The 22,500-nt window shown below is 47.6% G+C and overlaps 8 protein-coding genes and 4 non-coding genes; 9 read left to right on the top strand and 3 right to left on the bottom strand.

The window, feature by feature from the left end:
• The window catches only part of CNAG_05077 (glycosyl hydrolase), a 3,627-nt gene extending 1,528 nt beyond the window's left edge, over positions 1–2,099 (bottom strand). The window contains exons 1-12 of the mRNA XM_012193098.1: positions 1,791–2,099; positions 1,710–1,736; positions 1,593–1,660; positions 1,488–1,541; positions 1,414–1,431; positions 1,128–1,362; positions 677–1,060; positions 515–627; positions 369–455; positions 243–317; positions 121–189; positions 49–73 (exon numbers count right to left, since the gene is read on the bottom strand). Of these exons, the coding sequence (XP_012048488.1) occupies positions 49–73; positions 121–189; positions 243–317; positions 369–455; positions 515–627; positions 677–1,060; positions 1,128–1,362; positions 1,414–1,431; positions 1,488–1,541; positions 1,593–1,660; positions 1,710–1,736; positions 1,791–1,886 (1,251 nt within the window). The 5' untranslated portion in view covers positions 1,887–2,099. The remainder of the gene's footprint in view (positions 1–48; positions 74–120; positions 190–242; positions 318–368; positions 456–514; positions 628–676; positions 1,061–1,127; positions 1,363–1,413; positions 1,432–1,487; positions 1,542–1,592; positions 1,661–1,709; positions 1,737–1,790) is intronic.
• Positions 2,100–2,136: 37 nt separating this feature from the next.
• On the top strand, positions 2,137–3,792 carry CNAG_05076 (hypothetical protein). XM_012193309.1 has 6 exons: positions 2,137–2,492; positions 2,562–2,634; positions 2,687–2,764; positions 2,824–3,099; positions 3,156–3,246; positions 3,297–3,792. The coding sequence occupies exons 1-6, from the start codon at positions 2,347–2,349 to the stop codon at positions 3,380–3,382; spliced, it is 750 nt and encodes a 249-aa protein (XP_012048699.1). The 5' UTR covers positions 2,137–2,346; the 3' UTR covers positions 3,383–3,792.
• Positions 3,793–4,178: 386 nt separating this feature from the next.
• On the bottom strand, positions 4,179–6,902 carry CNAG_12365. Its single transcript, XR_001045624.1, has one exon. It is a non-coding gene; the product is annotated as a hypothetical RNA (non-coding RNA).
• Positions 4,341–6,760, top strand: CNAG_05075 (solute carrier family 20 (sodium-dependent phosphate transporter); the record flags this gene model as incomplete). Its single annotated transcript, XM_012193308.1, has 12 exons — positions 4,341–4,389; positions 4,451–4,487; positions 4,547–5,073; positions 5,130–5,279; positions 5,326–5,730; positions 5,781–5,875; positions 5,942–6,024; positions 6,074–6,206; positions 6,258–6,360; positions 6,413–6,484; positions 6,546–6,607; positions 6,676–6,760. The coding sequence occupies 12 exons, from the start codon at positions 4,341–4,343 to the stop codon at positions 6,733–6,735; spliced, it is 1,776 nt and encodes a 591-aa protein (XP_012048698.1). The 3' UTR covers positions 6,736–6,760.
• Positions 6,903–7,066: 164 nt separating the features above from the next.
• On the top strand, positions 7,067–11,237 carry CNAG_05074 (hypothetical protein). XM_012193097.1 has 12 exons: positions 7,067–7,950; positions 7,996–8,183; positions 8,231–8,447; positions 8,501–8,591; positions 8,649–9,152; positions 9,204–9,950; positions 10,003–10,134; positions 10,204–10,218; positions 10,271–10,429; positions 10,487–10,720; positions 10,774–10,826; positions 10,878–11,237. Exons 1-12 carry the CDS (start codon positions 7,480–7,482, stop codon positions 11,058–11,060), a joined length of 2,994 nt encoding a protein of 997 aa, XP_012048487.1. The 5' UTR covers positions 7,067–7,479; the 3' UTR covers positions 11,061–11,237.
• Positions 11,238–11,294: 57 nt separating this feature from the next.
• Positions 11,295–13,128, top strand: CNAG_07808 (alanine-glyoxylate transaminase/serine-glyoxylate transaminase/serine-pyruvate transaminase). XM_012193482.1 has 7 exons: positions 11,295–11,564; positions 11,615–11,890; positions 11,941–12,000; positions 12,056–12,338; positions 12,387–12,495; positions 12,548–12,779; positions 12,829–13,128. Exons 1-7 carry the CDS (start codon positions 11,527–11,529, stop codon positions 12,977–12,979), a joined length of 1,149 nt encoding a protein of 382 aa, XP_012048872.1. The 5' UTR covers positions 11,295–11,526; the 3' UTR covers positions 12,980–13,128.
• A 140-nt stretch (positions 13,129–13,268) lies between these two features.
• Positions 13,269–13,358, top strand: CNAG_10038. The gene has a single exon. It is a non-coding gene; the product is annotated as a tRNA-Val (tRNA).
• A 36-nt stretch (positions 13,359–13,394) lies between these two features.
• On the top strand, positions 13,395–14,182 carry CNAG_12364. XR_001045623.1 has 2 exons: positions 13,395–13,575; positions 13,656–14,182. It is a non-coding gene; the product is annotated as a hypothetical RNA (non-coding RNA).
• On the bottom strand, positions 13,419–16,709 carry CNAG_12363. Its single transcript, XR_001045622.1, has 5 exons — positions 16,283–16,709; positions 15,982–16,219; positions 13,863–15,916; positions 13,624–13,812; positions 13,419–13,527 (listed from the first exon to the last, which is right to left on the bottom strand). It is a non-coding gene; the product is annotated as a hypothetical RNA (non-coding RNA).
• CNAG_05072 (endopeptidase) lies at positions 14,802–16,915 on the top strand (the record flags this gene model as incomplete). Its single annotated transcript, XM_012193096.1, has 10 exons — positions 14,802–15,343; positions 15,397–15,509; positions 15,562–15,682; positions 15,730–15,754; positions 15,806–15,942; positions 15,993–16,154; positions 16,215–16,242; positions 16,296–16,450; positions 16,504–16,559; positions 16,624–16,915. 10 exons carry the CDS (start codon positions 14,802–14,804, stop codon positions 16,731–16,733), a joined length of 1,449 nt encoding a protein of 482 aa, XP_012048486.1. The 3' UTR covers positions 16,734–16,915.
• A 7-nt stretch (positions 16,916–16,922) lies between these two features.
• CNAG_05071 (sulfite reductase (NADPH) hemoprotein beta-component) lies at positions 16,923–19,658 on the top strand. The gene is made up of 2 exons (XM_012193307.1): positions 16,923–17,503; positions 17,576–19,658. Exon 2 carries the CDS (start codon positions 17,684–17,686, stop codon positions 19,490–19,492), a length of 1,809 nt encoding a protein of 602 aa, XP_012048697.1. The 5' UTR covers positions 16,923–17,503; positions 17,576–17,683; the 3' UTR covers positions 19,493–19,658.
• Positions 19,659–20,676: 1,018 nt separating this feature from the next.
• Positions 20,677–22,500, top strand: part of CNAG_05070 (sulfite reductase (NADPH) hemoprotein, beta-component) — a 4,899-nt gene continuing 3,075 nt past the window's right edge. Inside the window, exons 1-2 of the mRNA XM_012193095.1 lie at positions 20,677–20,844; positions 20,900–22,500. The exon at positions 20,900–22,500 is cut by the window's right edge and continues 937 nt beyond it. Of these exons, the coding sequence (XP_012048485.1) occupies positions 20,900–22,500 (1,601 nt within the window). The 5' untranslated portion in view covers positions 20,677–20,844. The remainder of the gene's footprint in view (positions 20,845–20,899) is intronic.

Here is a 22,500-nt window from a genome sequence, read left to right as displayed (position 1 = left end):
CTAAATTCTGTAAGCACCCTAGTAAATGTGTTGCGAATCGATGTTTACCTTGCCACCGTGAATAGTATAGACACTTTTATAGAAGTCAGTCGTGGATTTTGCACATTTAAATGAGCTTACATTTGAAGAGAGCCGTCAGAGTTCCTATCTTTCAGTCTTTCAAGAATGAAATTCACAAAAGCATCCGCTCTACGTGAACCCGTCAGCCTGGATTTGGATTTCAGGCCAGATGATTGTCGTACTCTTCAGTGAAGCCCAATCTGATCAAAGCATAGAGCGTAAAACTAGAGTCTCGGACCCATGTGAAACGGTAGTCCCTAAAATGATACTTTCAATATTCGAAACCACATATCTTTTGGAAAACTCACCAGTTACGTTGGCCTCCAATGAACTCGGGAAGTGAAAATGTGGGTGCGGCTACGATGGCACCTGTTTCTTCAAAGACTAGCATCTTACTGTGGTTGAATAAGAAAAAGTTATCGGTATCTGCAGTCACCATCTCGATCAGACCTACAGTGTCAAAGCAGATCGCAACATTGCCTGCCTCCAGCGACCGCTATACTTGATCCCGCCAATCCATTTCTTCCAGTAGGAAGTAGTATCGCGAATCAAAGCTGCAACCAACGACTGCATTCCTTCGTCAGCCATGATTAGAATCTAATTTGCAATGGCTTACCCTGGTCAAGATGGGATTTTCCTTGGGCCGCAACCTGTTGGTGGCCTCGAGCATCTGCTCCACAGGCACACCCATCGACTTCGCTTTACTCGTTGTAGGATTGGCAAACTCCTGGTGTTCCTCATTTGCATAACTGTAGTCGCCAACCTCCCTCATGACAAAAACTACACATTGTCCCTCTTCAAGTTCGAAGTCACAGGTAGCGGCAGGGCCCAGTAAACCCCTCTCCGAAACATCTTCTACTCGAAGCTTGATCTCTGGGTCGGAGACGCATTGATCAGACGACCAAGTGATTGTTCGAAGATCCAAAGTAAGGGAGGGCGACTTGAAAAGAACTTTAGTGTCTTGCGAGATGACATTAGATGAGGAGTCGTCAGGGACAATCTACGACGGCAAAATCAGAAAATATCTCTAATATTAAACAATTGAGAGTTAATCCATCTCGACTCACTTCGGCTGTGTGTTTGTCCCGACAATAATTAAATGCGGGTGCACATTCCATCTTGAAAGGGACCTTTCCCCTAATACTCTCCACCTTCCTGATAAGCCAAGGCAAGAACGCTCGGCTTGACGAGTTGTTTATATTTGCCCCTTTGGGCACCAGCAAGTCCGTCATTACACCTACACCCCGTTCGGAAAGAAACTTGGTAACAAGCACGTTAGAGTTGGGCGCGTAGGCTTGTTTACTAAAACTAGAATGAGTATTCAAATAAAATATGACCTTGCGGATGGCTCACGGCTTGAAAGGCCATGTGCTGTGAGGTGCCGTACATTAGCCCCAGACACACGTTTAGCCAAAGTGGACACTAACGGGGCAATGGAAAAGTGGCCACCCTTGTCGGCGTCTACGATTCTGGCGAAGACACTAACAAAAACAGTGAGCGCTCGTTTGCATTTTGTTTTGAACAGCGCCCACCTCGGAGAGTCGAAGTACGGGATACACATGGATTCAATCGAGCCGTCCATGCTTACTATTGCCGCAGTCTACTTATATCAGCACTGTACGATAGGTGCACTACTACGAGCTACCCACTCTGAGGTTTCCGATGAGTGCATGATCCTGGGTAAACGTGATGAGTATCATTCTCATGGCGGACAGTACGTCCACACCTACCTGGATAGACCGAACGGGCAAGCCCAGTTTATCCAACGACTTTTTGGGAATATCGGTAGGTTCAACCATCTTGTTCTCGTTGGTTGGTGATTGCATAAGATGTTAGAAGAGAGATGCCTATAGCTTGAGTGTTGAGTGCAGGAACGGGTTATCCAGTATTATGTAGACTTTTGGTCATGAATCGATACACCTAATACCCTCTGTAGTAACGGACTCTGATGGAGTAAGGAACGACGTCATCCGGCCTTCTTGGTTTATCCTCACCCCCCCGTTGCAAAGTTGCGGCGCGCTGATTTAATCTAACTAAATTTATGTGATGTTCGGAGGTTAGATCTAAGGCTGGGACCCGGGCGACAATCTTATTTAAGCACTAACCGAGACCCGCCCTGGCCCTGACTTCTGCAAGTCGTGGCTGTGAATCACGGCACTATTTCCATTTTGCTTCCGCTGTTGTCCTCTCAGCTCAATTTCTTGCCTGTTCGTCCTTCGTGCAACAATAGATATTACTACATCTTTCAGGAATGGAGGGCTGTCTTGGCCATCATCACATACTGTAATGTCCAGCGACCAGAACCGCTCTCAACGCCTGCAGCCGTCATCAGTCGCCTCTTCCCCGTCTCGGACCCCGAAATCTGCGCCGCCGATAATCGTACCGCCGAAAAGGAGGATTATTCCGGCATCTCTTACCGCAAACAGCCTCCAGTACGTCAGGAATTTGGAACTAGATTTCGATAGCTAAGATGCATGTACTGATTTTGATGCGACCTGAAGCCCTGTGGAAAAAGAGATTGGGCGCCTGACTGCCGCTTGCGAAGAACATGAGCGTGTCATTCGTTCAACTCTGGTATGTTCATCGTAATGAATCGCTATTTATTGTCAAGACTAATTAAATGCAGTCCACAGTGAGACACCACATCATGACGAATGCACAAGGTATCTTGGAAAGGTTGGCAAAAGTGGATGACGATGCGGAGGTAAGTGTCCATTGAATGGCTGAATGTATATTCTTCCCTGGCTCAACCCAGCTGGATAGGCCATCACTGCATCAATCCAACAGGCGCTACAATCCAGCATACCACAGTTTCAGTCAAACCTTAGGGAATGCTTGCAACTTCGCAGCGGGGATGTCGAACTAATGCGAGAACGGACAACACCTTGGAGGGATGTAGTGGATGAGGACGGAGCTGCTCTTCTAAGCGTTTCAACTGGTGGCATTGGAACGTCACGTGCCAAAAAACTCAAAAGAGTGGAAGGTGGGGGTGGCGAGGCAGATGCTCTCACACGGGTCGAACTCTGGGCAGATGAAGTGGTGCGTTTGGGTGATATGCCATAAGGAAATGCTGACAAATGGACACGAAACCGCAGGAAATGTATTTGAACAATGAAATCATAAGGGTAAATGAGAGCACCAAGATCAAGAGGGCTAGACAAATTGGACTATATTACGCTATCCTATGTGAGTGCTATAGAGTAAAACGCCGCACTGGCTAATCATAAAACTTCCAGATTCCCTAATGGTCTTAGGAATTATGGGAGGTACCTTCCTTCTTTATTATCCATCGGCAGCTATATGGGGACGGATAAAAAAGTGATACATAGATCTTACATGGCACTTGGAAAGAGTCGTATACTGGATTTTCTGCACGTAGAAAATGAAGTTGTACGCGTTTGTACTCGGCCAAACTGGATTGAAACATGATCGCCCGTCGTATCTCATTTGTGTATGTACAAGTATGTAACTATCTTTTACGGCCATAGCTAGTTGTATAACTAATTAATTCGATTTATTCTGTTCATTCTCTCCAGTAACGACGAATTAACAAATCGCTCGTCGTTGCGCAGTTATGTTAATGGGAGCCACGTTCGCCGGCGACGATGATGGTGATTTGTTCAATCTGGAACAGGGTGTATACTGCAGTTCGCATAAAAATGATATGGGAAGAGAGGCTTGGTTGGCTCTTGGCATGCCAATCACCATCGCCCTCATGAACTGAATACTTTTGCTATTGGATGACTGATAAAAACTGCATGCAAAAAGACAACAGAAATCATGAGGTGCAATTCGCCGAGATTCGTCGCGACGGAATCAGTTTTGTATGACAAGTTTCTGAAAAGCGGCGCAAAAATCGGCTGTCGGCCACTAAGTCCCAGTAAGTGTAAGCATGTACTGTAGTACGAGTACTGCATCAACATGCGTGCCTCGAACAGTCGGCTCGCTGCACAAGGTTGCTTCACAGCAATTTCAACCTTCTTGGCTTTGCTCATTGACTTGGCAAAAGTTGAACTACGCACGTTTCTCCTGCAACGCCATATCTTTTATTTTCATGCATCCACAATATTGACCATAATACTCCAGGTCACGATGCGGACGAAGAGAAAATGCATGAAGTGTAAACGTTCGTGCTGCTGTCCTTTGCCTAGGATAGGAGCGGGAAGAGGATAATGTATAAGACCAAAGAACTGACAACTCTTTCTACGTTGCTTCAATCTAACAGCACTTACTTTTTCCCCAATTTCAGGCATTTTACAGACTGACAGTAGCTCGATACGATGCCTGCTCTTCACCAATGGGATTATCTATTCGCCTTTGGTGTTCTTTGTAAGACAGAACCCGCTTCAACAAAGTAATCTGCCACTAATTCAACTGTTCATGGATTCAGTTGCTGCTTTGGATGCCTACAATATTGGTGCCAACGAGTAAGTGTCCTTGCAGTATGCTCGCAAAAGGTTTCAAATCCTCATCAACTTATCTCTAGTGTCGCTAATTCATTTGCTACTTCAATCTCCTCCCGTTCGCTCACTCTCCGACAAGCCGCCATGCTTGCCGCGATTTGTGAATTCCTTGGAGGTGTCCTTGCAGGTGCGCAAGTGGCTGGTACCATAAAGAACGGTATCATCTCGATGTCGACGTTCAGAAATAATCCCGGTGTCGAACTTCTCGCCTTTGTCTGCGCGCTTGCAGCTTCCGCTACCTGGCTCATGATCGCCACTAGAAAAGCATGGCCGGTATCTACAACATACTCGATTGTCTCTGCTTTGGCAGGTGTGGGTGTCGCGCTTGATGGACCTGGTGCGGTACAGTGGGGCTGGAATAATGGAAAGGGTATTGCGACTATTTTTGCTGGTTTCGTGATTGCTCCTGCCATTTCTGCCGGGTTTGGGGCAACAGTCTACTTGATCACCAAATATGCTGTGCTGAAGAGAAAGGATCCTTTGAAGGCTGGATTGTATGTTTCTCCAATTTATTTTTTCACAGTGGCGGCAATCTTGACAATGTCCATTGGTGGGTTATTGTGATCTGTGGGGACAAGGATGCAGCTAATCGTGGGGCAACGGCAGTCTACAAAGGTGCTCCTCAACTTAAGCTTAACAAGCTCCCTCAGACCACTATCGCCCTTGCCATCGTACTTACTGGCGTTGTTATTGCCTTCCTGTCTGTAATCTTCTGGTTGCCATTTGTGTATTCCAAGGTCATCAAGAAAGACTACAGTAATTCTTCTCTCAATTAGATCAAGCATCCAGCTGACCATATCAGCTCTTCGATGGTATCATTTCTTTTACGGTCCTCTTCTTTGGCGTCGGGCCGCTCCTCCTCCTCCTCCCGAGGGTGCGCGACACGTCCCCGACTACCGAGTTTACGATCGAGATGACGAGCACAAAGAGCCCGCCACGCAAACTCCTGCAAAGCCAGTCTCTGAAGGTTCAACCGTCGGTGAAGGTGCTCCTCTCGAAACCAACCTGACGGCCACATCCCAAGAGAAGGATAAGGATATCGAGTCTGCCCCATTGCCGAGTCTTTCCAAAGGCAAATCGTATGCCAGCGCTTTGGAAGACCTCGAGAAGGACGACCATAAAATTGAGGGAGCGATTATTCTACCCAGGAATCTGTGGATCCTATTCAGATACAAATTACCTAAGATGTTGTTGCATGGTACATCCGGTAAGTTGCATATTTTCTTGGAATTGGCTGATATAGCTAATGGGAACCAGTCGATATTCATGCCATGCAATCCCACAAGGGCAAGGGGAAGGAGAGCGATAGGATGATGAAGATGTATGAACGCGCCGCCCAGTATGACAATGAAGTAAGTTTACTTTGACATTCCCAATAAAATTGACGTACTGATTGCTCCACCGTCACCTTGGCGTAGACTGAACATTTGTACTCTTTCCTCCAAGTCTTGACTGCGTGTACAAATTCCTTTGCCCACGGTTCTAATGACCTCGCCAATGCGTACGTACAACGATTTAACTAATCTCACAGATGGCTGACGAGACAACAGTGTTGGACCTTTCGCAGCCATTTACTATGTGTGGTCCACAGGTACAGTCACGCCTTCTGAGACTGAAACACCAGTTTGGATTTTTGTTGCTGGAGGCTTGATACTCGTCCTTGGTCTTGCTACTTATGGCTATGTGAGTGAATTCTATCAACATGGACTCCTCCTGTATTAACGGTCGGAATAGAATATCATGTCCGTGCTCGGTAACAGACTGACCATGCACTCTCCTTCTCGAGGTTTCTCCATGGAGCTGGGATCGTCCATCACTGTCTTGCTGGCTTCTCAATGTAGGCTTCCTCACTCATACGAATGCGATAAGTTGCTAATATTTGCGCGCAGATGGCATCCCTGTCAGCACCACTATGTGTATTACAGGCTCTACAGCTGGTGTCGGTATCGTTTCGGGAGGTAGTGCGTTTTGTTTTCGCTCGAGCCGTTACAAGGAAGTAATTACTGATGAAACGCGCAACAGTAAAATCGATTAACTGGCGAGCGTTTGGATGGATTTTCCTTGGCTGGGTCCTGACAGTTCCTGTAAGTATGGTGGAGGAGCTTACGCGTATAGCTGTAGAGGTCGCTGATAGGATTGCTCTACGTGATAGATTGCAGGCACTGCTGCTGGGTGTTTGACCGGTATCATCATCAACGCACCGCGATTCTGATTCTTTTCTTTTTTCTAATTTTTTTGTGGGCAATATAGATGTATAGACCATGGCTCTAATGTAGATAGATGAGTGTTATGTACAGTACCAGTACAGTAAAAAGTAGCTGTTTCAGGTTTAAAGGTGGTGGTAAAGATATGACAAAAAGGAAAAGGCATGCATCGTCGATGGCGGGAGATGTGCTTCTTGAGAAGACTATTCAGTTTGGCGCCCTCCTGTAGCCGAGGGTTGTCGCGGAAAAAAAAAATTAAAAAAGCGACAAAAAAAGAAGGGGAAGCTAGCTAATATAAGGGAAGGAGTTGAAGGCGATGACCGACAGAAGAGTGATGACCGACGATGACGGTCTTGCGGGCATGGGAGTTGACGGATCGTCCTTCAGTTTAAGGATAAAAAGATTAAGACAGACTCTTTAACAACTTTTTAGCTGTATATTCTCACCCTTATAGTAATCCACAACTAGGAAAGGCGCTCCGTACGAACAACGTGGCGATCATCACTCTGTCTCTTGCGCACACCGCACAAAGGTCCTTCACTTTACCACCCCAACCGTTACCCGCCAAGCAACCACGAACAGTATTAGGGAACAACATTCTGCCTAGCCACAGATTCGGGCGGCGTTGCATCATTGACCGTTTTACAAGTTTCCAACTTGCGTTCACAAAGCACAGCATACGATATTCTACATTCTGTATAATATAGGCAGCCTTGCTTTCTCTCAGTCACACTGCACGATAACGCGTAATAATGCCTTCCAATACAGCAACGTGTCAACCGCGCCAGGATACCACCAGGACAATGTCAGAAACGGCTGATCTTGATGTCAGGCCTCAAAAAGTTCAAACAATTTCACCGACGGGCTCCATTATCGAACAATTTTCGCCTCAACTTCCACCAGCCTACCCCCAGCCCCGAGCCACCCCCGAGGTAGACTCGTCGGCGAGCAGTACTTTGCCCCCGCCAAAGCTACTGTCCACCCATCTTGCGAAGCATCCGAATCACACGGTTGGGAAAGCTATCAGGACCAATTTTCCACGGCCTAATCCATTGATACGTTTGATCAAAAGATTCAGAGTCAAACATAGTGTCATTGAAGGTTTGACGGAGCAGGAAATGAGAAAATGCGAAGAGAGAGGAGAAGAACTAAGGCGGAAAGCAGGATGGAGGTTCGAAGGTGAAAAAGGAGAAGGCACAGTCGTTAGCCAATTGTTTTGGAAGGTTAGTAAGGAACTAGAAAGATAGATTGGGCTAACGACCGTGCAGATGTACATATCGTTGCTGCCCACGTTAGATTGCGACCCTCTGTCTGGTCTTGTTCCCCCAGACCTGCTGGGATCAACAACCACCATGCCACTATCGATCATTTCTCTAATTCCTGACATCATGCAGCATTATCGCGATGTCATCGTACGTGCAAAAAAGGAGGTCTTCCTAGCCACCAATTATTGGCAGTGAGTAACCCAGCCATTTATGTATTAGGCAATATTGACTTCAGAAGGCCATCCAATTCTGTCAATACCATCTCACAAGCTTTGCGCGATCTTTCAGCGCGAGTTTTGAAAGAGGGCAGGCCTAAAGTAGTAGTCAAGATCATGTATGATCGAGGATCATGGGAACAACTGTGGAATGCCCATGCACCAGTGCGCCATAGTGAATGGACACCGCTTGATCTTCCGGCAAAGGAAGACACAAAAGGGCTGGACATGGAAGTGATAGTGAGGCAATCCCAGTTGATACGTAGCAAGAGATCCGCTGATATCACGGATAGAACTTCCACAAGGTTTTGTTGGGCACCTTCCACGCAAAATTTTTGATTGTAGACAGAAAAGTTGCTCTCATCAACAGTAACAACATCCAAGGTGAGGCCTTCAAAATGCACCTTAATGTCGAGGAAATATACTAACACGATGGATCAGATCGTCCGAATCTCGAACTCATGTCCCACTTTGAAGGCCCTGTCGTTGATGCTTTTTACGAGATCGCTCTCCACTCGTGGTACAACCGTCTTAATCCACCTCTTCCTTGCATGACCAAGCCTTACGAACCTCCTCGTGGCCCCGATGGAAAGGTTCACTATCTCTTCCAAGACCAAAATCCTTACTTCGATGATATTGAAATCCTCAAAGCTGCCAAAGCTGCCCGTATACTGTTGCGACGTCAGACAAAGGACAATGCGGCAGAAGCTGCCCACCATGAAGGTGCGGGAGAAAGGTTGAGGGAAGCAGTCAGAAAAGTAGTGGATCAACAGAGGCAAAGCTTAGCGGATTGGAAACCAGGAGAAGAGTTGGAGGCGAGAGCCCAGACTGCGATGAAAGAGTTAAGGGAGTTCAAGGATAGATGGAGTCTGGGTATGGGTATGATGGGCACCGGCAGCAGAGCAAATTCGAGGGGCCCAAGTAGGAGACCCAGCAAAGAAAAACGTACGTGTAATTGAGATGTGTTATCATGTCAGAAAGCTAACTGTGTTGCAGACCGTGACGAGGAGAAGACACGTACTTTGCTGGCGCCTTCGGAAGCTAATTCGTCCCCTACATTTACAGCTGAACTTCCACCGAGATCGAAAACATATCCACCTCCAAATGATACGACGGATGATGTTTGGAATCCCCGCATTTTGAGTGATGGGATTCACCGTGAAAGCGAATCAGATGTTATCGCCCGACACAGTCCGGACGGCGGATGTGTGGCTGAGGAGAATGTGTTGTCTAAGAAACACGTGTGTTTTGCGCCTCTAGAAATGAAAGGAGTGGATGGTATGGGCAAAATCTTCCCAGAGGCTGGAATAACCGAGTCGCCAAACACCACAACCACTCATCTCCCTCTGCAGACGAGTCAGAGTGCGTCATCAAACTGCTCACCGATTGAGAACATCGCTCCTCAAACAGGGTTTCACATCCAGAATAGTACTATTCCGGAAGAGGATGCGACATACACGGCCGATACTATCGCCACAAAACCAGCAGTCCATGCGGCTTCCAAGACGGACAGTCCATGTACTTCCGAATCACAGACTAGGGAACCTCCTACCAGCGAGACAAATGAGACCTTACCACTATCTGCTCAAATGCCTGACGAGTCTGGAGAAACATACGAAAAAACCAAGAAGCACCTCGAAATGGACATCCCTCAAGAAGGAAACGCCGGGAAATCCAAAAAGGAAGGGATCCAACCAGAAGGAACTGGTAGTAATAGAATGTTCCAGTTGTCTAAGAAGTTTAGTGAGTACACCAGAGATCGATGACTGGACTACAATTGACAGCCCTTGTACAGACGCAGGCGCACTCTCCGATGCCTGGGCAACCGTTGAAGATTCAGATGAGCTTGACAACTTCAGACCGCATGTAGTTCATGCTCCTCACGACCCTTTCCCAATCGCGATGTGCTGTAGAAAGCCGCACGGCCGTGAGTACTATTAAACTATTAAATACATTATTGAGATTGAGGCTGATGCGCAAATTGCCACCATTGTAGTGCCTGGGCATCACGGTAAGCTTCTTGTGCCCTCGATGACAATGTATCGAATTGACAAGCTGCGTAGATATCCGCAACCCTCAAAATGCCGCATGGCTTGCTGGTTTCCGATACGCTAAGAGAAAGGTGTTCGTACAGACACCTACTCTTAACGCCCGTCCAATCGTTCGTGCAATCAAACAAGCTTGTCGAAGAGGAGTAGCAGTTGTCCTTTTGCTGGATTTGGGTGAGTGATATCGTTTGGTATGGCATGTCTAGTTGTCATCTAACCCGCCCTTTTCAGGTTTCAACGACAAAGGTGAATCTATCCCTTTCCAAGGTGGTACAAATGAAGAAGTTGTCGACAGACTGTATAAGAAGTTGTCTTTGGAGAAGAAAGAGCAGTATCTCAAAGTATATTGGTACACTGGAAAGGACCAAGTCAGGCCCCTCAATGCTGTCAAGAAGCAGCGGAACTGCCATATCAAATTTGCGGCGTACGATGATGAAGTGATGATTATTGGAAATGGAAATCAAGGTAAGAAATGTTCGCCGCCTTTATAAATGTCTTGCTTATGAGACACCATTTAGATTCACAATCTTGGTTCCATTCTCAAGAAGTCAATGTCATGATTGATTCCAAGGTAAGTAAGCTCCAACCCGACCTTGCTTCAAGCCCGCTGACATTCGCGTAGCAAATCGTGGCGGAGATGATGGATACACTTCTCTCGAACCAGAACACCATCAAATACGGTCTAGTCAGCTCCGATGGTATCTGGCGTGATAAGGATGGTCACACGTTGGAACATTATGGGGCTACCGCAAAAGGGGCATTCCGTGGATTGTCGGGTTTCATCGCGTTCGCCAAATCTATCTAAGCGTTCAATTATTTGTCTTCTTATAGATGTTCTGTTTGTCTTATTTGTAGATTATTACGTATACAGCATTTCTCATCTTGTTCATATACATATACGTTCCGTATTATTATTAGTGGATTACGATCTTTTTAAATATCCATGCATGGTCTCATGTTCCCTTTTCATATGAGGAATGTGATAATTGGAGCAAAGTGATAATTATTTGGGCCCCGAGGCTTTTGCTTTCGGCTCTTGAACATTGTTGTTCGGCAAGCGGACCGGCAACAGCCAACGGGAGTGCGTCATTTGACGAGGGGATATGTTGTCCTGATCCGACTTAAACGGCCTTCGTTCAAGCCTATCAGCTGACTTCTCTACTCGTACAGTCTGTATTCGTCAATTGTATACACGCATATCCACTTAAAGACACCAACTTTTAGCTTAAGCAATTCAGTACGGTACAACTCAAAAGGTCCAGAAAGTAGCCATGTCCGACTTCCATCAAGCTCCCCACAAGCTTTTGGTGTGCGTATTCTTAATCATGAAACCCAAAATGACTAACAGACCTGACATAGCATTCCTGGCCCCATCGAGTTTTCTGACCCCGTCCTCGCTGCCAACGCGACTCCCGGTACTGCGCACACATCTCCCGCCTTTATTCCTATCTTCGGCGAAGCCCTATCTCTCCTTCGTGACGTTCTTTTATCTACTAAAGAGAGCGGATCACAACCTCTTCTGATTGCGGGTAGCGGTACTTTGGGCTGGGATGCAGTCGCTGCCAACCTCATTGAGAAAGGTGAAGAGGCTATTGTTCTCAACACTGGCTACTTTAGTGACTCTTTCGGCGAGTGGTAAGCACTTCTAGCTACCTGCAAAGCTTCTCTAATTGTCTTTTTAATAGCCTGGAGGCTTACGGTGCCAAGGTTACTCATGTGAAAGCCGAGGTCGGTGGCATTCCTACGTATGTCCGACGTCCTCCTCGCTTTTCGTGAATCGTTGCCTAACCACTTGATCAGTGATGACTCCATCGTCTCAGCCCTTGCTTCCAAACCTAAGCTTCTTACCATCACACATGTGGACACTTCCACCGGTGTCCTTTCACCAGCTGGTCACATCGCTTCTCTTGTTAAGAAGCATTCTCCTGACACCCTCATTGCTCTTGACGCTGTGTGCTCAGTGGCCTCCGAGGAAATCAAGTTTGACGAATGGGGATTGGATGTCGTCCTCAGCGCTACTCAGAAGGGTCTTGGTGTACCTCCTGGTTTGAGTGTTGTACTAGCCAGCAAGAGAGCCGTCGAGGTAAGAGTTTCAGATATCTTCATAAGTATTTAACTGAATGAAAACTAGACCGTTGAGAAAAGGAAGACTCCTATCCCCGCTTACTATGTCTCTTGGAAGAAGTGGATCCCCATTATGCAGAACTACGAAAGCGGAAAGCCATCTTATTTTGCTACTCGTAGGTCATGCCTTTTAATCTTCTTTTTTGCGATGCTCTGACTCTCTCAAAGCCCCCGTCCAGCTCGTGTATGCGCTTCACACCTCTCTCAAATCCATTACTTCTGCACCTCTGGCAGACCGTTTCAAAGCTCACAAGGCCGCCAGCGCTTACATTAAAGACAGCCTTGCCGAACTTGGTCTTGAATTCGTCCCCAAGAGCCGTGACATTGCTGCGAACGGTATGACCGCTGTCAGGTTCCCTAAAGGTTTGAAGGCACCCGATGTCCTTCCTAAATTGGCCGAGTGAGTCATATCGTATTCTTTGTTCAACCGTTTCTAATACCAAGTTCAGGCGAGACATCGTTGTAGCGGCTGGCTTGCATAAGGCCATTGTTAGCGAATACTTCCGAATTGGACACATGGGTATCACCGCTGTCGACAGGCAAAGGGGCGATCTGGAAAAGGTCGTCAAGGGTATTAAGGAGGTTTTGGGCAAGGCTTGAATCCCTAGCACAAATGGCGAGATTTATAGAGCCAAACTGTAAATGCGTTGAAAACGCATTGAAGTGGAAGAAGATTGATCATACGACTATTCTTTTGGGAGATAGCAATTTGTATGAATAGCCTCTGAAGGCTTATTAAACCTCACAGGAACCTGTGTTCCAAGAAATGTGGTAATACAACGAAGAGTGGCTGTATCTGCCAAATTCTTTAGATATATCGCGAAGATTGAGTCACTTAGAAACTAGTAGAAAAAACATATAGATGTCAATGCTGTAGTATTCAGAAAATGGTCACGTGATGGAGTTGGTCACCATACCTGTCTAACATTCAAATGAGTGTCTTCACAGGAGGTCGGCGGTTCGATCCCGCCCGGGATCATTCTTTTTGATTGCTTTTTAGATGATGTCCGAAGTGAACTATGCGGAGTACAATTATCACCCTCATGACACACGCACTATTTTCACAGGCGTGAGGAAGGAAGTTACATATCAACTAACAAGGAGCAAACATATAGCTATATTTGCTCATTGATTGGACCATTCTTCCACTTGATCGAAGGCAAGGGAAGGAAGAAGCACACGGACGGAGGGACATCGTGAGCGCTGCGTACTGTCGCAAACAAAAAATTGCCTCATTTACTTACTTTCGTCGTCCTCGCTTCCGCCTCCCAAATAGAGACGGACAGTAGGTACTTTGACAAGGTCTTGAAAAACCTGATTGTCTTTTGAGCTTAAAAGTTGTCTCCGCTAGGGTGATGCGAAGAGCAATACTGCAAAGAGCAGGAATGTTAACGGCCAAGGAAAGGGCATGGTATCGAATCGTGGCCTCCGTCCTAAGGGCCACTCAGGTTCTGGTTTATATATCTTGATATTTGAGACTTACAGTCTCGGCGCCGCCATCCAAATCATCGTTCGCGTCCTCCAAACCGATCCTCAGGTCATGCCGAAACTTGAAAGCATACCAGCGGGCAAATGCCGAAACAAATAAAAGCCAAGTGATGCGTATACCATGCACAGTAACCTATCCTTTGTTTTTGTTACCTTATTTCCTTCCCATCGTCATCGTAGTATTATAGTTCTGCCTCGCATATATCCTTTGACATTCCCCCGTTCCAATGACGCGAAAGAAAGGTAATATTTTGTCGGGGAGCTCTAATTTAGGAGTTACTCTACGCTTATGTATGAATAGCAATCATTTCTCGGCAGACTTCAGATATGTTTGCTGCCTCCTCGACAGCAGCTTCTTTCCTAATATCCAACCTCGTCTGCTTCTTATCATAATAATAAGTTCAGAAACCAGCCTCTTCTACTATCCCCCACATTTGACTGGCTTTCGCTCTTTCGTCAACAGCCCTCTTTTCATTCTTACGAGTTTGGACTCCAAATAAAAAGTACACATAATGTGTCCTATATTACCCGTCCGGCTTTTACATATCCTTCTCTTCTTGGCTGCCACCTCTTTCATTCCTGGAGCGCCGGCCGTTTCTGTCCAAATGACTCGTAGGCAGACTGGACAAGAGCACAGCCACCTGATTAAGCGTCTCATTGCCGACTCGCCGCACTGTTGTCTACCCCCTCGCCGTAAGTCGACCGGAGCTGGGATTGGAAGACGTGCAATCGTCAAGGACATTTATAGAAGCAAGATCTTTCCGAGACAGGAAGGGGCTTCAGAGACAGCTTCTGGCAGTGCCGCGAATATTGCGTCTGAGAGTGCAATAACGAGCCAGTCGGACTTTCAGCATCCGCCTTTGGGACGGAAGAATTGTCACAATCATTGGCAGGAGGGACAGGCAGGGGAACTGGTATAGAACAACCGTCTGCTATGGGTGGTCTTTCAAGTGTGGCCCAGACAGGGACAACAGAGACTGACGCCTCAGCTGGAGCTTCTCGAGCTAGCGATCTAACAACTGCAGTAAGTGCTTCAATAACCAACAGCGCGACCGCGACGGCATTGGAGGAAGTATTGGATTCGCAGAGCGCAATTAATTCAGGCCTAATGTCCAAAACATCGGCATTCGACAGCGGTGCACCTTCAGCCACTGATCGCGCGTCGAGCTCCAACAGCGATTCCGAACCAAATAGTGGAGCCTTAACAGACGAGCTCTCAACAAACAGCATCTCAGCAGCTGGCACTCTTATCGTTTCAGTCAGTGGCACACATGCGCCTGCATCGTCTTCTGGAGCAGCAAGTCAAAGCGACTCGACTTCCGCGTCAACAACCTTTGCGCAATCAGAATGGGCTCAACCTTCCGATTTCTCCGCAAGTTTGGCCGGCGTTATGAGCCAGAACAATGCGATTGTATACACCATTGATGTCACAATAGGAGATGGGGGTATTACCCTCCCTGTGCTCGTAGACACAGGGTGCGTCTCCTTAATCAATGTGATTTATGGAAAGAAAGCTGATGTCTTTACAGGAGTGCCGATATCTGGATTGCGGCGAGCGAATGTGAGAATTGCACAGCAGCAAGTATGGTTGATAGCGGTCTAACTCTCCCCGTGGGGTGCGAGGAGGAAGATAAGGGATATGGTATGTTTTGGCACTTGAAAGGCAATAAAGTGAGATAGATAACCTGAAATAGGGAGCGGTTCTGTGAAAGGATGTCTGGTAAACATTGATATCATTATCGGAACTTATGAGCTGGAGCAATTCCATGTTTTGGCTGCGTCTGACTCTCAAGGCTTTGACGGCACCTATATGAGGTCAGCGAGAATTTTCAGCGAGGTAGAAGTAAGCTGACGCACCAAAGTGGTATCTTTGGCCTTGCCATGAATGTTCGCATACCGAATATTGCCTCTTAGCGACAACTACTGACATAGGTGCAGAAATCTTCCATCAACAATCAAGCAACACCCATGGATACTTTGTCGCAATTGGGGATGATCAGCACCCCCGAAGTTGGCTTCTACCTCACTCGAACAGAGTCAGGGAGTGAGCTGGTGTTTGGTTCACCTCACAATAAGTACGTGAAGGCTAAGTGACAGGAAAAACTGTGGCTGACCTCTTGTCCAGCCCTCACGCCGATCAAAACAAAAAGGTTACTCTGCCCAAAATTACCACCGGTGACGGTCTTTATCGTGTTACCATGGATGGCTTCGTTTCTCATGGCTACATGGTGCAAAGTTCAAACGGCAGCATCAGTATGGAGAATATTGAGGTTATCCTTGATACTGGGTAGGTTGTAGTCACAAAGTGATTAATGTCGACGCAGTGCGCTAATAGTGGTGCTCAAAGGACGTCTGATATCCGAGTACCAGAAGACGTGAGTGTTCTGTCGCTCCAAACCAGAATAAAGTACTCACTGTATATTTACAGATGCTTCTCCCCATATATGCTGCTTTGGGGAATGGTACATATTATTTTGACACCATGACAGGTGACTTGGTGGTCCCATGTAACAGTAACGACGATGCAGCTTTGGCACTCCAGTTCCATGGCCAGCAATTCCCTTTGAGCTGGCAAGATTTGATGTAAGTTGGTTTCCTTCTTCTTTCCTCTGGGTTCCATCTCAATGCCTTTGTAGTGCCAATCCAAGTTCGACGGATGCGAATTATTGTTACTGTCGGATCCAAGCTTCTCGTGAGTCGTGTTAACTCTCTTGTCGATGTTTGTTAGTTCCTTGCTGACCTATTCGTCTGTGAAGCCTCGGATATCAGTGACTACCTGATTGTCGGATCCATATTCTTCCATAATATCTACCATGTGATTAACACGGATACTGGAGACACGACATTGTATGGATTGGTAGATTAGACGGAAAGACTTTTAAAAATAGCAAGATTGATGATTTTGTCTGTCCGGCAAAACAGTTGGGCGTAGGGCCCGCGTAGTCACCGTAGGTTGCCAGCAGCGTCATAATAAAGAAAGAACTTCAAGGGGAAACTTGCTGGCAATTCTGTAGTTCGATTTATGTCATGTTTTGCATCTATTTCTATTGTCAACCAATAATCTATGCATATATATTACCATACATCTTTCGGCAGGGCCTCGGCATGCCATTCCACTTGTCTGACAGTAACAAAGGAGAACGAAGACCTGCGGCAACAAGCACTATTTACCACTACGTATCCGTCTGGTATAGCGAGCAACAGTCGGCACACCGGGATATTCTTCGACTTTTCATTCATACTCTTAGCCGATGTCCAGGGAACCAACAACCTGTCTGAAACCAGTCCAGCCCTTTCTTGGGGATCATCGGCTTCATCCTTTCCGCTGCATCTATGCATCCTTTGATAACTTCTCCCGCTCTTCGATTATCTCGCCCTTCCACGAAATGCAAAAGTCGCGGCGCGGGGTCCTATCGCTCTCCTTTCAAATGGCTTATCGCGCAATCCCTCCTCAGTAAAGTCCGACATACCTGGCCTAGACCGGCTCAATGTGGTAGGGGCACGAACGTGGGGAAATATTGGGGGGCATGGGAATGAAGTGATGATAAGAATAGCAAGAGTCTAACGAAAACGGCATTGCTTTACATTTTGCCTCTTCACTTCGCCATTTGTGAGGAAAGAAGGCTCAATTTATAAGTAAGTTTGGGTCAAAATCCAATCTTCTGTCCATACTTCAATGAAGCTAACACATTTATACCTAACCTATAGGTGTCTTTGCTATCCACCTTGTGAATTGCCCACAACACTACTCAGTCTCGCTCCCTTAATTCGGCTCCAGATCTCCTTCAAAACTCTTCACATCCATATATCTGCAACATGCCCATAGATCCAGATGCTTATATGGCCGGAGCCATCCCCACACTCTCCCGGGGCGGCTCCTGGCTACAAGGAGAGAGGCAACTCAGAGACAGCACCTTGCCGCCTTCTCATTTCCATGAAGGGTCCCGGTGCGGCTCCTCCCCTGGTTCAAATTACAACCCGCAGACTCCTCCTACCCCTGGACGTTCGCAGTTCGGCGAGAACCCTTTCCTGCTTCCCAGGTCTCCTTTCCAGCGGTCTCTCTCGATTTCTGATTGCGCTTTGCCATCGATTTATAGTGATGGACGCCCACCACCTATGCCCATGTTGACCCACCTACAGATGGATATCTCCGAAGCTTCTTCTATTCATGGTCTAAATCGGAAACAGGTATTCGGCCCATTACAACACCATGTATGGCTCAAATCTAGTTCTGAAGCGGACCAGAATTCGGCAACATCTCGTTCCTTTGATGCTCAATTCTTGGTTTCGGGAGCACGTTCAGTGGCATCGTCGGTCTCTGTCCCCCAAAATGTAAGATCCATTCGGAGCGGGCAACATAGTCATCACCATTTCGATAAACATTTGCCTCCTGAGCAAGGAAGATCATGGGAAAACCATGGGGGGTCGCCAAAGCCCCTGGCACCAGAACCGGATTCTGGCATGAAGAAAAGCCCTTGTGTGAAGCTAGATGGTCATTTGAGAAGGACTTCAGATGCTTCCAACCTGCCGACGCCTTACAGGAAACTCTCAAATCACCGGATTCTTCCCCCCGTCTCTAGTCACGATGATTACTTTCCGTCGTCGCCTACCAGCAACCGACATGATGAACAACTAGCAATTACAAAACACCGATACCCACATTCGTCCAATTTCTTGCCCCCGAAACCTCGGTATAAGAAACTAGCGGAACAAGGTTTGTCCCGTTCTGCTCAGCTGAACAGTCGTATGGCTAGACTAAGTCTAGCTGGCCGTGAATGTCGTACACCTGATCCCGAACCTTCTTCTGGCGGCTATCCTACTGGTCCCCATTCGCCTTTACGGCCTTCAGATGATGGTAAACGACCCAGTATAGGAAGGAGACATACTGCGTCGCATGTAACAGAGTCTACCCATACCCCATCGTCCTTACCCATTTCCCCTCCTATCCACAAGACGCTCCATCAGCTCAAACGTACACGCCATAATTCGAGTCCTCACGCCCCAACATCCGAATCATCGTCGTATAACGAGCAAGCCGCATCTGGATTTACGGTCGATTTTACCACGTCCCCGCCGACGCCTCCTCGTTCCCGTACAGACAGCAACCCGTCAACTCCTGTTAGTAAACAGTTTCCACACCCAAACACAGATAGTCCTCATAAAACTGCTCTCAATTCCTCAGTCGCTCCCTCTGAACGTAACGGTCCAGCTGGATACGTATCCTCCCTTTTTGATGATCCATACGACCGCTACGCCACACACCCCAATGCCCCTACACCGGACGGTATCGAGAAACTCCTTTCCCTTTCTTCTTCCCCATCGCCTTCTATCTCAAAACCTCCTTCCACCCCTCTCCGCCCACTTCAACCCAAAGCACCCAAAGACGGGGATTATATACCTCCTGGGTTCGCGAAACCTACCAAAAACTTATCTTGGAATAGGGATGGACCGGCGATGAGGACTTATGGGATTGCGTGGAAGAGAGAAGGGGATCCGGAGAAATTGCCAGAAGGGCCAGAAGGACCGAGATGGGTACAGGCGAGGCCGCCGAGGGTTGATCATGTGCTAGGTGGGAGTTGGTGGGAAAGTGGTGGGGAGGAAGATCGGATTTCATGGTTGAATTAATTTTTATATAGGATAGCTGGGCGGAAGGATTGTAAGATCAGTGCTTACATGAGTGGTGGTATAGTTATCGGCGAGTTATAGAGAGCATCGTGTGTATGAAGTCTGTGGCTTGGCTGTTTGTTGTCCTTTTCTATACGGGTTATGAGACCATTTGATGTATCTTCTTCTTGGAAGGGACCATCATGAACTGCAACAGACTGGAGTTACCATGGCCAAGACGGGTAGGACGTCACCTGCAAATGACGTTCCATCGTTATTAAAAACTACACCGGACGTAACCATTCGTATTCGGCTCGTCGATAGTTCTAGTAAGCTGAGTCGCCCTCAAAAGCGTATTATTACACATGCCGAAGATGCTCGAGTTAACCAGTAGGAAGTAACAAATGGTGAAAATGGTGAGACAGTTAAGATGACATCAGTCATTATTGGGAGAACAAGTTTTCGCGTTCGGAATAGTTTTTTTTTATCATCTTATGCTTCCTTGGCTATTCTGACGTGATCTGTTGTGGTGACGTATCGAGCCAAGTATTCCGAGTTGAGAGATCAACACTACGATACCGCGCACTATTATTGTTAACGATATCAACAAAAGACATGATCTCGCCTGCCTTTGCCATGCCGAGGGATCCCTTTGGAGATTTGGAGATGCGAATTGATAGGCAGTCATCGGTCAAGACCACAGCTCGATACTGAAGCATTTACTTCGACAAATGATGCCATTTATTGCCGTTCGTCAGTCCTTCTTCCTAATGGATTGTATTGAAGCTCGCCGTATATGTGAATATCCAAACGTATGTCGAGAAAGACTGGTTGTCCGCTAGTTGGGTCCCCGTACTACGTCAGCAGAATGCGTACAAGCATCTCTCAAAGCTCGGAAGATAGTGAGCTCTTGGCATCTTGCAGATGCGACTGTACGTTTCTGGACGGCGGATGTGTTGCCGCCGAGGCTGGAAGGCGATTAAGCCCGGTGTTGCAATGGAAAAGGCGACCGATACAATTAACCGGACCGAAAAAAGTGGAGGAAAGAGGATTCGGATTGTGAGTGAGTTGCGTGATGTTTTCTGCGTGCGGTGATTGGCCTTGGAGAGGTGGAATTCGGAAGTTGCCACGTGGAAAATGTTTGGAATCTGGGCTTTGACGCACGCCATCGATTGTTTTGGAGGTGATTTTCGGGAACTTTGCTTCGTCCAGCTGATTTCGCAACCCATAATTCATTTCCATATCCTGTACTTATCTTTTTCTTCTCTCTCAAAACCTTCACAGCCCCTCCTCCAATTCTTTCGCTCAACGTATTCCACCCGTCTCGCCTCCCTGCTTCTGGTCTCTCTGATCACCCGAGGTACACAGCAAAGGTACGCACCACTCCTTTCGCCTCCACCAGCTCCCACCGCTGATTTTTTTATCCAGATGTCTGTCCTCGCCGCCATCTCCTCTCTCCCTGCCACCTCCTACTACCACCCCATTGCCCAGGTCCCCACTGGCGCTTCTAAGCTCAACCCTTACCTCCCCCTTCCCCAGTCTTCTACTCCTACTGTTCTCTTTACCAACGCAAACTTGCTGCACTCTCTCCCCACCGCTTCTCTCAGCCGAACCGTCGTCCATGTTTTCGACGCCGAAGAGATTGTTACCCCCAAGGGAGCCAATGCTGTCTCATTGATCAGCCGATCTTCTCAAGGTGCTTACGACCACGCTTTGCTCTCCCTTCGTCTTGCTCAGGACACGGACGCCGTGGTCTACCACTTTATCCCCTCTCGTCTTGAAGGTGAAATCCGAACTCTCGAAGACGCTCCAACTTGGCTTTCTGGCCCTTGTGACGCTCCTAAACTCTCCAACGGCGATGGTGCGGAGCCTTCGGCTGAGGCCAAGCTTATTGCCGCCTACGAATCTATCAACCTTTCACTCCTCAAGCTCACTCGTCGACCTCAACGACCTTTTATCCACAACAAGGCCGAGTCTTCTCGACTTGTAGTCAACTTCCTCCCCTCTCCTGTAAAGGCTGAGAACATAATCGATGTCGTCCTTGCCATCCCTGCCCCCAAGGAAAAGCTTAGTTCTTCTCTCTCTGGTGTCCAAGAGGTTGTTGTCGTTGAGGCCGGTAGCGGCAAGTACGGTCCTGCGTGGGCCTCTGTTGTTGACGCTCTTGAGGGTGCCGATGTGACTATCCGATCGGTCTTGGTAGGTGCTTCTGCCTCTTCCGAGGAGATCTCTATCGCCATTACTGGAAACACTCCCATCACTCGAATTGGCAAGCCTCTTTCATACAATATCCCTTCTAACGCCGTCACTGTGCCTTCTCCCGAGTCTACCTACACTGAGCTTCTTGCTTCTTCTCCTTCTCCTCTCGAGGTCCTCAACGACCCCTCTCACCTCGCTGCGAATGAGTCAACTTCTCCTCTCTATGCTTTCGGTAAGGCCGTTGCCATCAGAAAGGAGCGTGCCAGGCTCGTCGAGCTTGCCAAGAAAGTCCTCAAGGCCCCCAACACCAGGCCTGAAGTTCACGAGGCTCTTTCTGCCTGGCTTTTGGTTCGCGACGAGAAGAAGGGCGCCGTTGAGGCTGGTAAAAAGGTTGAGGCTGCTATCGGTGCCGGTAAAGGTGACGAGAATGAAATTGTTGAACTCGGTCAAAAGGGCCATTGGGAGAAGCGAGCTCTTTGGATCGTGATCTCCAACTCTTGGGCCGTCGACCTTGCTTCTTCCGGTCTTCACCACGCTCTCGCCTCCGGTCTCGATATCAATCTCCTCGTTTACGAGACTGCTGCCTCTCCTTTCTCTCCCAACGCTCCCGCTCAGCCTCCCAAAGAGCGCAAGAAGGATCTTGCCCTCTACGCCCTCAACATGGGGGACGTCTACGTTGCTTCAGTCGCCGTCTACGCCGATTACGCTGGTGTTCTCAATGCCATGCGCGAAGCCGAGAACTACTCTGGACCTGGTTTGGTCCTTGCCTACTTGCCTTGGGGTGAAAAGGAAGACGGTCAGGCTGTCTCCGACAATGAGAACGCCGGCCCTCT

The sequence above is a fragment of the Cryptococcus neoformans genome, chromosome 4 (genome assembly GCF_000149245.1).
Source record: "Cryptococcus neoformans var. grubii H99 chromosome 4, complete sequence".
NCBI classification, from domain to species: Eukaryota; Fungi; Basidiomycota; class Tremellomycetes; order Tremellales; family Cryptococcaceae; genus Cryptococcus; species Cryptococcus neoformans.
The sequence above is the reverse complement of the archived record's forward strand: the minus strand, read 5'-3'. Positions and strand labels throughout refer to the sequence as shown.